A 14,111-nucleotide genomic window follows, 5' to 3' on the forward strand; every position below is an offset into this window, starting at 1 on the left:
GTTGAGAGAGCGATCACTGCAGGGCTGAAGGTGTTCTCTTGATAAGGTGTCAGGCCAGACTGATGGGAGGCAATGACCGATGGCTGCCACGTCATGATGACATAGGTTGCGCTGCGTGAACAAAGAGAAGGGAAATCCCGAGAGAAAATGTCTCTCTTCAAAGGATTTCCCTTCCTGCTACAGCGCTCACCAGGCGCGCAACAGCCATTGAACTCAAAGGGCTTCAGCCCCCCCCCCCCCCCCTCGTGTGTGGCAGCCCGGGATGAGACCGCTTCCCGGGCATGCCAGAGCACTTCACTGCTCTTTAAAAAGACCATTTGCATTTAAGGAGGCCTCGCTGTTGTTTCACCCCTTCTAAGAGCCCCTGCAGCTCCACTCTGCCTAGATTCAGCCCCCCCCCCCCCCCGAAATTTTTGCTTAGCCCCCCCCCCGAAATTTGGCTCTAGTTGCGCCTCTGGCGCTCACCACAGTGAAGTCACACGCAGTGAAAACAGAGCATGCGCGCGGAACAGTAAAAAAAACCGGGACATTTCTGTGTTTAACCCGGACACTGTTCTAAAACGGGGACATTTGACTCACTTGGAGAGAAGTGTCGGGACACGGGGACACTTCTCTAAAAACGGGGACCGTATGGGGAAAACCGGGACGTCTGGTCACCCTAGGTAAAAGTGACTGCAGAATCCACAAGATTCATTACAGAAGCCATATAGAGCAGTGGCGAAGAGACGCATTCAAGGACAGGCAGCTTTAAGAACAAGCATTCTCATGAAGTGCTTCACAAAAAAGAAAAAGTTCCAAAAAGCAAACAGTTGTGGAAGAATACAAGGAGGCACTCAAGGAGGTGGTAAACAGGCTATGCTCCAAAGGAGGGACTAACTCACGCTGGAGCCTAATGCAAATAAAGCCAGTGAACGAAAAGCATTCAAATGTAAATGACAAAAGGCAAATCCAATGGTAAGCAATGGGCAGACTGCATTTCTAGGTTAGCTTCTAGCATCTCCCCAATATGTCTTTGAAACGAGACAGCTCTACTTTCTGGTTAGCTTTGACCTAAATATTAGGATGAGACAAACATTCTCAGTTAATAAGGTGTTGCAGCATCTTAAAAGCTTGTCTAGGTTTTATATGATTCCAAATGAATGAGGATGTATCTGAATAAAGACCAGTTATGATTGAAGGTGGGACGTAAACAGGATGTGAACAGAATGAATACAACAATTTGGGCAGCAGAATCACCCTGACTAGTTTGATTTGCCCACTGTCAGTGGTAAGTATTCCCATTTCTTTTTAATGTCTTCTGCAACAGCTGCATAGTTACATTTTAATAATTTGTCCTACTGCCTGCCAATGTCATCCATATTACTCATTTTTTCTTAAGCCCCCGCCTCCCCCAGCCAGTCCTCTTCACAGGGTTTCCAGGGGTGGTAGTCTGCGTGATATAGACAGTACTCGGGGCTTTTCAATATTTAGCACTTTCATTTCCTACTAGAAATCCAAGTATTTATGAGACTAAATAAGCTGTTCAAGGAACCACCCTGGATGCTGGGGGAGATAATTTGAATGAACACCTGAACTGATTGAAGATCCAATACTGGATAAAAATGTATCCACCACCACCAAACACTGTTTTCCAAGAGTGTTGAATCTGAGCAAAAGTACCAATCCGAAGACATTTTGAGCTTACTTCGCTCTTCTAGGTGAGTTTCATACCTTGTTTGGTAGTATATTATGTAAACTGTAGCAGTTGCATTGAGAAACACAGTGCCTATTGTACTCACACTGGCATTTCTGCCACCCATGCTAGGAGTGTCAATTCTTACTTCTGAGTTCTTAGCCACCCCTTCCATTTTTGGAAGCAGAAAAAAAAATCTTAACTTTTTATCTAAAGCCTGTGAGACATCTATGGTGTGAATCTCTTAGTGAGACTTAAATAGTCACAATACACATAATCGTTGGCCACTAGAAAATAAACCTTTATACCAAGACCTATCCCACTGGCACACATTTGTCGCGTTTACCTTTTGTAATCTTAGATGAAAAGAGAGGCCATTTCCATCCAGACTGCTGGTCTGTGAAACAACCAGATTGTCTTCTGGAAACTCTAACGCGCTCTTAAAACCTTGTTATTTGACCACTGGATTGTAATGTCTGAATACCGGTGTACGTTCTTTAGTGAAAATGTGCTGAAGAAACAAATGAACACAACACACAAGACAACTCCAATCAACAACAAAGGATACTACAGAGGGAGGTCCTCAGTGACGAAGGCCTTCACCTAGAAGAAAACAAAAATAATTGAGTCTTCACAAGTTCGAGGTCAGTTTACGTGACATTAAGAAGCAGTACAAGTGAGAACGCAAACAATCTGCATTAAAAGCACATGAGACCTGGGGAGATAAAACAAGAGGCAAGGGATGGTTGGTTGACTTTGGGTTTGCTATGTAGAGTTCCATTTTCAAGCACTAAGGTTGCATCAGACAAATTCTGCGTGTGCCTTTAGCTCGGGTCTGGGAGGCTGGTGTGAAGAATCCCAGGTACCAAGTAAACACCCAGCACTGGAGACATTGTCGCAGCAGGTTTGAGGGCAGAAAAACACTGCATGCAACCAAAAGGCACTGCAGACCGCAGGAGATTTGGGGGCATCACCCAAGCCTTAGGAAGAAAAACAGCATTGAAGGGGGAGCCGCTGCTGGTCGAGGGAAGTAACGGAGGATGGAACACCGTGTCAGTCCTTCAAGAAAACAGACCCTCTAGAGAGAACCACTACATAGAAGATGGAAGGACAGCTGTGATTTTTTCTTTATTCCAAAAGCCTCCTTTACTGTAACAAAATGAGCTAAGGGAAAAGCTCATGTGTCGCCAACTGTGGAACTTCAAGTAGCGGATATAGAATGCGAGTTGAAGTAACCTGTCGGTTTGGCACCTAGAATGGATTTGTAGTTAACTGCTCTGGCCCATGTAACTCTTGCCACCAGCTGACAGCCATAGCTGCTCAGGCCACTTACCATTATCATTACTAACACCGGGGTGTGCCCAGACCTTTTTAGGTCAACAGGAACTGGGAAAGAACATTTCCTAACTTATTTTTAAGGGATTAGGCACCAGGTTTAAAAAGCATTTTAATGGTTGAAAACGCTCTAAATCGGTATTTGTAGCCATTAAAATGTTTTTATATTTATATACTACTCCCATTTTAAACATCAGATAAGTTTTCTGACTTCTAAAATGGGATTGAGAATGGGTACTGATTCGGTATCAGCAAGGGACATGTTGTAGGTGACGCTTCTAAATACGGAATTGGTATCTAATGCATCATCAATATTTTGCGACCTAAATCCAGTCGCAAAAACATTGATTTTTTTTTTTTTTGCAATGCCTGAAAGGGGGTGGTAATGCATTTGTAAAAGGGAAGGGGTTCCCTAGGGATCCCCGGCCCCTTGTGAATGTAAAAAGTAGTTTGTTGATGAGTGGTTAGTTTCCAGGGGACCACCGTCCACTCAAAAGAAAAAAAAGGTTAAACTTTTCTTTTTAAACAGCCGTGTTTCCTTTAAAGAAAACAGTCTGCATTAAAAAAAAAAAGTCTGCAGGCCCCCGTCCCTCCAATCCTAGCGAGTCACAATTTGTGACATGAATCATTAATGAGGCAGGTCAGCCTCCGACCCACTATGATTCAAGAATAGACCTATTGGTACACAGGTTGGTTCTTAAAACCCTTCACTGATCGCAATAATACTGGTCTCGGTTTACGACTGATGTTTGCACATCTGGCCCCTAGGTTCGGTAAATCCGGTCCCTCCGATCAGGCTGGACGTCACTTAGTAAGGACCGTGATAAGAAAGATGGCCCACGAAACAATGCAAAATTTGCTGATGGAGAATGTATTCGCGTTCTGTGCCTCTCCCCTGGTATCTTTGTACTCATGAGAGATGGGCAAAATAATTCCTGGCGCAGGAAGAACCAATCGGATGGCTCTCGCTGAGCCCTGGTGCATGTAACCATGTGTCTCGGTCGTGTATGCTCAGTGCTACCACCACAATACATTACTGTACACGCCAGAGCTCTGCGATCTACAGGAGCTCGGTCTGCTTGGATTCTCTCTTTTCTCGCCCCTGTCATACCCAGGCGTAAGTGCCTCCCTTACAGGACAAACACTAGCTCCTTTAGCCGATGTTCAGGCAGGAGGTAGGGGCGTAACACAGGCCCCTGCGGTGCAGGGGGGGGGCCCAAGCTCCAGGGGGCCCCCTCAGCACAGCATTCTTGCCGGAGAGCTCTTGATTGAGCCTGGAGGGGTTCCCTTCCCGTTCCTTGCAGGGAGGCCCCCTCAATTTTCGTTACGCCAGTGAGCAGGGGTCCGGATAGTATAGTCAGATACTACCACACCTCGTCCCCAGACTCCGGGAGAAACACAGATCCCCCCTACAGTCTTCCTTGCTAATGATGATGAGAGATTTATGGAGCGCGACAAATATCCTGGGGTGTCTAGGCGCTGCCTTTGCTAGGTACTGAGCAGTGTGGACAGAGGGATAGATTTACTCTGTAAACAACCCCGTTTTAAGGCCCTTTCTAAATTTAGAGACACTGGGTTCTTTCTTAAACGAAGTAGGCAGAGTTCTCAGGTTGGCTAAGAGGTCAAGAGAAATATTAATATAGTCTACCTTCTTGTGCTCTAAAAAAAGATGGAGGACTTCAGAAGGGTAAGTGAAGAAAAGGTGTGATGATACCAGATTAACAATGGGCGAAATATAAATACATTTGCTTCCTGTGTTTAGAATTTCCATTTAGAGTACAGTATGCGTAATGTATTGTATGTTTATCTGAGTTGTCATATTAATAATGAACATTTACATAGCAGCACACAATACACAACGAATTTTTGTGGCAATTAATGATAAGTGATTATTACTGAAGAAGGCAATGGGAATTATTTTGTCAAGCATGGTAGAAAAAAAGAACTAAGTCAAACTTTTTAAAGATTTAAATGTATGCTTGCTGGCTATATGCAAAGGTTTGCAGCACGTGAAGAGCCCAATGAGCTATTTTACCAGAATTGAAGTGTGTTCATTGCACAAGAACCTCTGCAACAAATGCATAAGCTCATTAAGATATTTTATTAGGGCAGGGATTTCTCATTTGCAGTAATGTGCAATCCTCTGCAGTTGGCAAATAAACCTTTAAACACTTTGAAAGGATTTAAACATGTGACTAACAGACTGTGACTAACAGACTGCATATAAATCTCGGATGTATCTACATGACCACTCGAGCTATGTTTCAGAATTAGACGATACACACAGATCTCTGTAGCAGGTGCCTTAACTCCCTAAGCTATTTTATAGCGTGTTAGGTTTAAGGCCAACAAAGTAAGCTATAACAACTTCACTATAACATCTCCCCTTGATGGCAATTTCTTAGAGGTCACAGAATATAAAAATTATAATATATAACAGAGGGCTCATGGGTGCCACTGACGCCACCCTTAAATGCTCCGCCTGTTCTGGCTCCACCCCCTTTTTGATGTCCTTGTTTTGAGGGTTCTGAGATTAATCTTTCCCATGCATAGCACGGTCTGAAACCTAACACCTCAGCAATTGGGGTTTTCATTTTCCCACATTCGGATTGTGACTCTTGTTATGTTCTCTCCCTCAGGTGTGCGCGAGCTCCTCCTCAGAGCGAAGGCATTACACAACGCGGTGATGCTTCAGTGCAACATACGTTAAGAGGCTCTTGATAGTTCTGCTGTCCAGATCAGCTCAACCATTTTCATGGCAAACCCATGCACTTGAAATGAGGGAAGCTCCGAGTTTCTGCTAGCATATGGACCCTCAGCATTAATGACAGGGGCTTCTACCTGCTGCTAGTGCCAGGAAGTAGAACGGGGGGCGAGGGGAGGAGACGCCTAGGAGTGCGCTTTTCCTACTCGGCACGGGTTGCCCCAATGTGGTCGTGTTCTTACCCTAGATCCCTACAAAGGAGAGAGTTCCCTCAAAGATTCAACCCAATAACCAAACTGACCAACCTCCTCCTCCTTATTCCCAAAGCACTTTCTTTTTGGATTTGATCACTAACAGTCGAAGGGTTCTTGATTTTGGGCAGATAAAAACATTGTTATGGTTGTGGTGAGCGGCAACCTGGTGTGCAACACGTGACATCGACATTGCATTAACCACCAGAGTTCTCACTGTTATTACTATCCCATGAAAGTTGCTAGGCACACAAAGTTCTCTGCAGCTGATGCTTTAAACCCTTAAGCTCTGGCAGCTGTCATTGAGCCGGATCTGGGGCAGCATCAGTAAAAAATGTGACTCTGTCTAGGTGCAATTTGCAGACACCAGAACTCATTCAACAGGGCCCACATATTATCTGCTTTCCCTTTGCAGTAGAAACCTGCAGTGGGAGAGAAGTATTTCTTATTTTAACTTTCATCTGGTTCTCACACAAAGGCCTCACTTCAAGGGCCATCAGCCCTCATTTTATTTGATTCACAGCCTGGTTGGGAGCTATCTGGAGCCCAACACCTAGGAACCAATCCAAGGGAAGGAAACAACGGCACTCAGCTTGCTTCACTTTACAGGCCCTTAAGAGAAACTATGATTTGGAGGCAGGTTTTTGAGTTTGTTTAAACCCTGAATGCAAGAGCTATGCATGCACAGTAAAACTGCCAGTTGTATCTGTCTCGGAGTAATTACACTAATAATCATCCACAAATATGGCAGAGTACCCTGCCTGCCAAACTGACAGTTTGCTGCCTTATTTAGAGTCAGGTGGACCGTCATGTTTCGACAACAGTGCTCCTGCTGGCTTTGTGGCAGATATCCTACACCGACAGCCCGATGGAGTTGGAGCCATCGGTATAAGTACATCAGACTGTCCGCCTTAGTTAGAGCAGACTGCCTTGTGTATTTGGTTTCTGAACGGGCCTGCCAGTAAACTCTTGCAGTCCCAAACAAAAAAGAAAAATTACGGCCACATTCTGGAAGAAAACTCCCAGGGTATGGGAGTCAGGGTTTTTATTTTTGTTTTAAAAAGCGAATTCCTGCTTTGCAAGTTTGTCCTTGTAAAACAAGAATGTTTGGTGAGCATTCAAATGAAACATGGCAGCCTCCCAGTAAACTTTATGCGCCTTCTGTGGTGATGAATTCTCTAAGGGCACCCAGAACTCTGCAAGGATGGCAGAAATTTCAAAATAGGGTGATATGTAGTCGGCAAGGGTGGTGGAGGTAATGACCTCCGCTGCCCTGACATATGGCTGACCTCCCACCATGCACTAAATCAGATGCAGAGTCAGGATTTACAATGTAATATTGGTTTTGGGTGTCTGTGGTGATAAGACTTTATTGATATCCAAAGAAACCTTTAAGCAACCTTATAATAAAGAAAGATTGAGAAAAAAAACTATATTTAAACCTATGCCATGCAGTTTGCATGCAGCTTGATCCCAGTTCATAGCTCACTGTGCCTTAGTAGAGGGATTGTTACTTATGAACTGCGAGTAACAAAAGGATCTGTGACAAAAGCAGTTCCCTACTGAGCTACCTACATGAAACAAATTACTGATCTGCATGTTGCACATTGTGTTTCGCAGAAACCACATTAACCAACTGTGCTACTTTATGAGTCAAAACTGTGACCACATAAAACGCAGTTCTATCCAACAAGTGCATGAACCACCAGAGTATCTCATTGTTAGTGCTAAACGATGAAAGTTGCTGAGCACACTAAGATATCTGCAGAAGATGCCATAACCTCGTAAGATATTTTAAAAATTGTGACCAATTAATTAAGCTAGAACTGATTTGCTGTCGAATTTGTCCTTTTTGCCAATTTATAAAAAAAATGCATAAGTAGGGCCAATGGTCGCACCCTTTCTGCATAAATATGGGTCTGCCACATAATCCATCAATTTGCTGCGCTGTCTGCACATTTTAGCAACAAAACAAACTTTGATTCTAGCTCAAACGGAAAAAACCGTTCCTAAAACCACAGCAGCAAGAGTTGCCATGCAGTGGAAGAACAATTGCAAAAGCTGACTCGTGACCTTGGAGTGCTTTTTGCTGAATTTGGGGATTAATACTGTTACTGATGAGGTTCAGCATTTGCCCCTACAGAGTTAACGTGTAAAAATGTCAACACACTAAAATAGTACGATCACAAAATGTGCCGCATTAAAACACATTTGTCTTTTTTGCTGCATAATGTAGTAAATCCTGCCATATAATGTGGTCCACCCATACTGCATAGCTCCAGTGACCTTCCGTAAAGATGGACTCTCAGAAGCCGCTATTCATGACTCCACCCCCTTCCTTCTGCCACACCCTGAACCCCAATTATGGGATTCAATAGTGTTTTTTTTCTTCATTTACAGCACTAGTTATAGTGTGTTATTTATGTGATGCCCTATATGTTCAACGTTAGGCCTCTGACACAAAAAGGTAAATAAGCCATTTACTACAAAATCAGTTCACAACTCGGACACTGGATGGCAGCGTCCCCCACGAATTGAGAATTTGATGGAAGAGAACTCTACGACATAAGTTACAGAGGAAACAGCATTAAGGAAATGTGCTTTCATTAGCCAAAGGAACTCACAATTGTACCAAGTGGAAGTGATGCATACTTTTTCGAGTTAAGTTTGTATATATTTACCATTTACCGTTTATCAGCTTTATTTCGGTCACTGGGACCATAAAACAATGCAACAAGTATACAAAAAGAAATATGTCACATACAAGAATACATTAAAATCCATCATAAAACAATTGAACTAGAATTGTCAGAAGTGTTCAGTCAACAGTATTTAGTTTTATGCAACGGTTACGACTAAACCACATTGATGTTAAATATTTTGCAACTTCGAATACAATTGGGGCCGATAAATCTGTTTTTAAAATTCTGAATGCTGGGAGATGCTGCCTAAAGCCCAGATTTTTAAGCAGTGGGACGAGCCAGTAGTTCCTAGCTCTTTGGTAAGCTGGACAAAAGAATATGATGTGCAAGTCGGTCTCTCGCAAATGAGCACAGGCTGGGCATTGCGCTGTAGGCTGGGAGTGTGTCCAGCGGTCCGTGTGCGCCCTGAGGGGGAGAGTACCATAGCGCCATTGCATATATAGCTTCCTTGTAAATGTTGGGCCAATATCATCAAAAGCGAGCTCCAGATAATATGAGTCCTTGAACCCCAGGAAGTATTCAGATAGGGACCCTGCCCGAACATTCTTGGTTGAGACGCGTAGATTGTGCTCGTAGTAGGCCTTGGAGATAGATTTGCGTGAGATCCTGCAGCATGAATTTCCTGGATCAAACCACAGATCTGATCTTCCTAATGACTCACATGTTTGTTTGACATATCTTAACCATGGAACTTGGACGACTATTGCAAGGCGCAGAATCTCTTGGAGCTCAACTCTATAGTTAAAAAGTTCCGGTGTGCTCCATATTTTGCACCAAAAGGTTATGGGTTTAAGTCCCAGCTCCTCTGTAATGGGTCTTAAGCCCAGATCTAGTCTTAATGGTAGTAGTGGGGTACTAGATGGTAAAGCTGCCAATTGCCTTAGGAAGTTGTTCTCTGTGACCTGCAATTTCTGGGCAACTGTATGCCCCCATATTTCACCCCCATATAGCACAGCCCCTCTTGCCTGGGTTTTATAGATTTGGAGGCGAGGACCAAATGGCTTATAGGTCAATCCCTTTGTCATCCTACAAATGCCACCCGTCATCTGGATCAGTTTCAAATTTGCCTTAGTTCGATGTGAGTCCCAAGTCATAGACTGGTTGATTGTTACCCCCAGATATTCGAACGTGTAAACCCTCTCTAATCTGGAGGACCCTATCAGGGGACTCGGGCGTGTTGAGGAGGGCGGGTTGAAAATCATGTACTTGGTTTTAGAGGCATTGATCTCCAATCCACGCCTCAGACAGAAATCCGCAAATCCGTCCAGCACCCTTTGTATGCCCATGGGGGATTTGGAAAGCAGCAGGGTATCGTCTGCAAACATGATAGCAGGAACCCTGCTGCCAGCCAACCTGGGGGCATCGATGTTACTCAACCCATTGAGATGGCTAATGACCCCATTGACAAAGAGGCAGAAGAGGGTCGGTGCGAGCACACAGCCCTGTCTGACCCCCCCTGTCAACGGGGAAACCATCCGAAAGAGTTCCTCCTCTACCACACCTTACCCTGGCAAAATTTCCCTGATGTAATCTCTTCAGAGTTATCAAGATATCAGCGGGAACCCCCAAGTCCGTCAAGACGGCCCATAATTTGTCCCTGGGCACTATGTCGAAGGCCGCTCGCAAGTCCACGAACACCGTGTACAAGCTGCCGCCCTCGATTGAGACAGTCTTCCAATATAAGAGATTCAGACGGAAAATCTGGTCAGTGGTCGAGACGCCTCTCCTAAACCCTGCTTGATAGGGACTCATAATTTTGCATTCTTCAATCCAATCCTGAAGGCGGTTGAGCATCAGTCTACCGAAAATCCTTTGAGGAACATCGATGAGACTAATGGGTCTGTGATTGGCTGGGAGCAGAGGCGAACCCCTTTTATATATGGGGACAATCTCTGCTCCCAGCCAGGTATCAGGCACCTCCATACCCCCCAAAACGGAATTGAATAAGAACGTTAAATAGGGTGCCCAGACATCCGGTTCTTGCTTAAAAAGATCACCCGGCAGGCCATCCAGGCCTGGTGCCTTGCCTGATGCCAGCCCGGCAATAGCTGCTCGAACCTCCTTTATTGTAAGTCGCACCACTTCCAAAGTATTGTTAGCCGTCTGGATGGGAGTAGTTTCCCCTTCTGGCGACTTGTATAAAGACTGGAAATGATCTAGCCATACCCTAGCTGAAATATTAGGCTCTATTGCTGGGGCCAACTCCTCGGAGCCTGTGTTCATACAGCGCCAGAATTTGCGCGAATCCCCACATGCCAGGGAAATAGTAAGTTTTTCCCATTTTTGATGATCCCATTCGCTTTTAGCATTAGTAATTAGAGACTTGTAAGCAGTTCTCATAGCCCTAATTTCCACGCTTCCCTTGCCCGCCTTAATAGATGTCAGTAAATCAGTTTTTGCCTTACGGCATGCAGTATTGTACCAGGTGGGACCGGCGGCACGTCCGTTAGCCCTTTTTGGTATAGTAGTAAGGATTTCGGACGCCGATTTAATAAGGTCTTTGTGTAGCTGCCCCAGTTGTTTATATGCTCCCTGGATGGTACTGTGCACCATGAGTGCCTGGACCTTTTCAAGTGTGGGAATTACCAGAGCATACAGCTTTGGTATCTTCCCTGGATTGGAAGCTAATTTCTCCCATTTCACTCTACGTCTGTTGTTCGTAAGGCCTAACCCCGCCTCAGATGCCACCCTCTGTTTCTCCATTGCCTCGAGACCAGGATGGTTATATTCCAGTTCCAATGCGTTATGGTCGCTGTCTTCCCTAGATGTCACCCGGAAGTCTTTGATGAGCGACCACGGGGCTAGTGGGACCAGAATATAATCGAGTCTTGACTCCCTGCCCACTCTGTTATAGGTACATCTTGGGGGGGATGTCAGATTTTATCCTTCCATTACAGGCCCGAAGACCATGTTTCAGGGTTAGGGATGTAATTTGTGGAGCCAAAGGGGTCCAGGCTCTTGGGGCCGGGGCTTGCAATGGAGGTACAGACCACACCAGGTCCTCCTCCTGGGCCAAGCCATCCAGTATGCCCGAGAGGGGCTCAAAGTGACAATTTAAATCACCCCCAATTAAGAGAGGGATGCCCTGCGGAATTTCATCTAGGGCAAGTGCAAGCTCTTCAATGGTATGCGACTCCTGTGTAATGTTGCCTGGAGTAAACATTTATCAGCAAAAGGCTGTTTGCATTAGGCCACTCCAACAGTACAACTAAAATGTCCTCCTTATTTAGTGGGAGGACAGCGGCCCTGCATCCCAAGTCATTAGCCACCCAGATTGCCAGACCTCCCGAAGGACGCCCTCTGCCCCCCCCATTTCGCTTGTGCGGAGAATGTGGCAAAGCCTGTACAGGTGACTTCTTCCCTCGCCCAAGTTTCTTGGAACAGGCATATATCTTTGTCCTGGATGAAGGAGCTCCAGAACGGGCAGTTCACTTTATTGCCCAAGCCCGCCACTTTCCAAGATAAAATCTTGAGAGAAGAACAGTTGATTCTCTCTGTTGGTAAGTTTGGGAGCACAGCCGTTCCAGGGTCCTTCCCTGGTGATAGGTTGTTAGCTGGGCTGTCAGCTTGGGCAGCCATTACCTCAGTTATAATATGTGGGGGCGAAGAAGTCCTAGCACATGTCTTTCTATTTAGATATTTCTGGTCGAAATTATCCTTCTCCACGACGATTGCTTGTCGTACTTTAGTTGTGGAATTCCTATTTTGGGCCATGTCCACCCCACCCCCGTCTTGTTTGGTCAATCCACCATATCTAGGCTGCTAAACCTGTTATAGGTGGGAAGATGGTCATGTCGTGGAAATCTGGGGAAAGGGTGGTCACCTCTTTCATTTGGGGCCCATTTGCCTCCTCTCCTGGGTACTAGTTCCCACCCCTCCTCTACCTGCTCGCGTCTAGGAGATGGATAGAAGAAAGATAGAGGAAGTGATTGTATAGAAGTCCCCTGTGCATGGTGTGGCCAACTACATATGTGAGAAACAGTAAGGGGGTCCCTGAAATTAATCAAGACACAGTCTCCTTGGATTGATTTCCTGGTATTGCCTAGCCATGAGACTCTCCTCACCATAAGCACCTCACTATGGATTCCTTCCGGGAGGGGCCTATAGGCAGAGAGCCAGTGGATTACCTTGTTCTTCAGGGCCTCCACTGGTTCTCTAGTAGAAGGTTTTAATTCTGGAATACCTGTTAGGATGACTGTGTACGGAATAGCCTCCGGCGGCAAGTTAATTGGTCTATGTTTTATAACATTGCCATGAGCCCCCACTGCAGGTGCAGCTGACTTCTCTTGCGGGCTTGCACTTACTACACAAGTTGTAGCTTGGAAGTTTGTAGCTTCTGAGATTGATGGCATGAGCTGTTGTGTTTGTGTAGGCTTAGGTGGAGGGCGCCCTTCCTCCATTAGATGGGAGGATCTTGCCACTATAGCTCAGCCTTCCACTTGGGGTTTGACTAACTTTTTTTGGGGCGTCAGCTAATTGTGCGATTCCCTTTTGGATGTTCACTAAGCATGTTTCCATCTTTGCTAAACGATCTTCTAGGGGGCTGAGCATTTCCCTCAGAAGAGTACGAATGTCCAGGAGGGTGAAACCCTCCTCCCAAACTAGGACATTTAAGCTGGGAGATGTCTGGGCCAGGGTATTGGCAGATGGTGCCCTTTTTTTTGGTAATTGATTTGACCCCTTGCTGGCCGAACCGTGTTGATTACCCTCGCACATAGGATTATATTTTTGGATCTTGGGCTTTCGCCCTCCTGTGATTGGGGCCCTTCTTTTCCTTTTCGGAATAGCTCCTTCCCTCTCTCGCTGTGGTGACTGCGCAGTCTGGTGGGCCCTTTTGGTAGTCGCGTCCCTATTAGGCGCACTTGCTTTAGCAATGATTGAGGGTGAGGGTGGCTTGAGTGGTGGAAGAGGTAATATACTGAGGTCTACAGGGGCGGAGATGTCACAATCAATAGTAGAAGTATTGAGGTTACATTGGTCAGAAAGATTAAGCAAAACATTTATCCCCCCAGCATCTGTTGTTGTATAATCAGGCGTTTGTTCTGGGGTGGTGGCATGTCTAAGGGGTCCCAAAGAGGACCTCCTAACCCAGTCAATTTCTTGGGAGATGCGCCTTTCTAGGGTAGTAATTTCATCAATAAGGAGTGACCCCGCCTTAGCAAAGTACGTGTCCAAATTACCTTTTGCCGTCCCAGTGGCCAATGACGTTTTGCTCCTCGTTTCTCTTGAGGTCATGGTCCCGAGTTCGGATTCAAAGTTGGTTGAGGAGTCCTGGGCCAAGAGGGGTGGCCCACGCCCTAACTCGCCCGTTCTCGAACGGCCCGCTCTTTGTCCGGTCTTCGCCCCGTGCTATGTCCCGCACGCGTTTCGCTAGCGCGTTTGGGCGGGGCGTTTTGAATAGAGAAGAGGACAGGAGGAGGAGTGGGCGGGAAGAGGCCCCAGCTGCA

At 45.7% G+C, this 14,111-nt stretch overlaps 1 protein-coding gene across 1 annotated transcript in view; it reads right to left on the reverse strand.

The window, feature by feature from the left end:
- Positions 1–14,111, reverse strand: part of SELENOM (selenoprotein M) — a 39,222-nt gene that overhangs the window by 10,825 nt on the left and 14,286 nt on the right. Inside the window, exon 3 of the mRNA XM_085636126.1 lies at positions 2,241–2,275. Coding sequence (XP_085492252.1) covers positions 2,241–2,275 — 35 coding nt within the window. The remainder of the gene's footprint in view (positions 1–2,240; positions 2,276–14,111) is intronic.

Source organism: Triturus cristatus, chromosome 11 (assembly GCF_964204655.1).
Source record: "Triturus cristatus chromosome 11, aTriCri1.1, whole genome shotgun sequence".
NCBI lineage: Eukaryota > Metazoa > Chordata > Amphibia > Caudata > Salamandridae > Triturus > Triturus cristatus.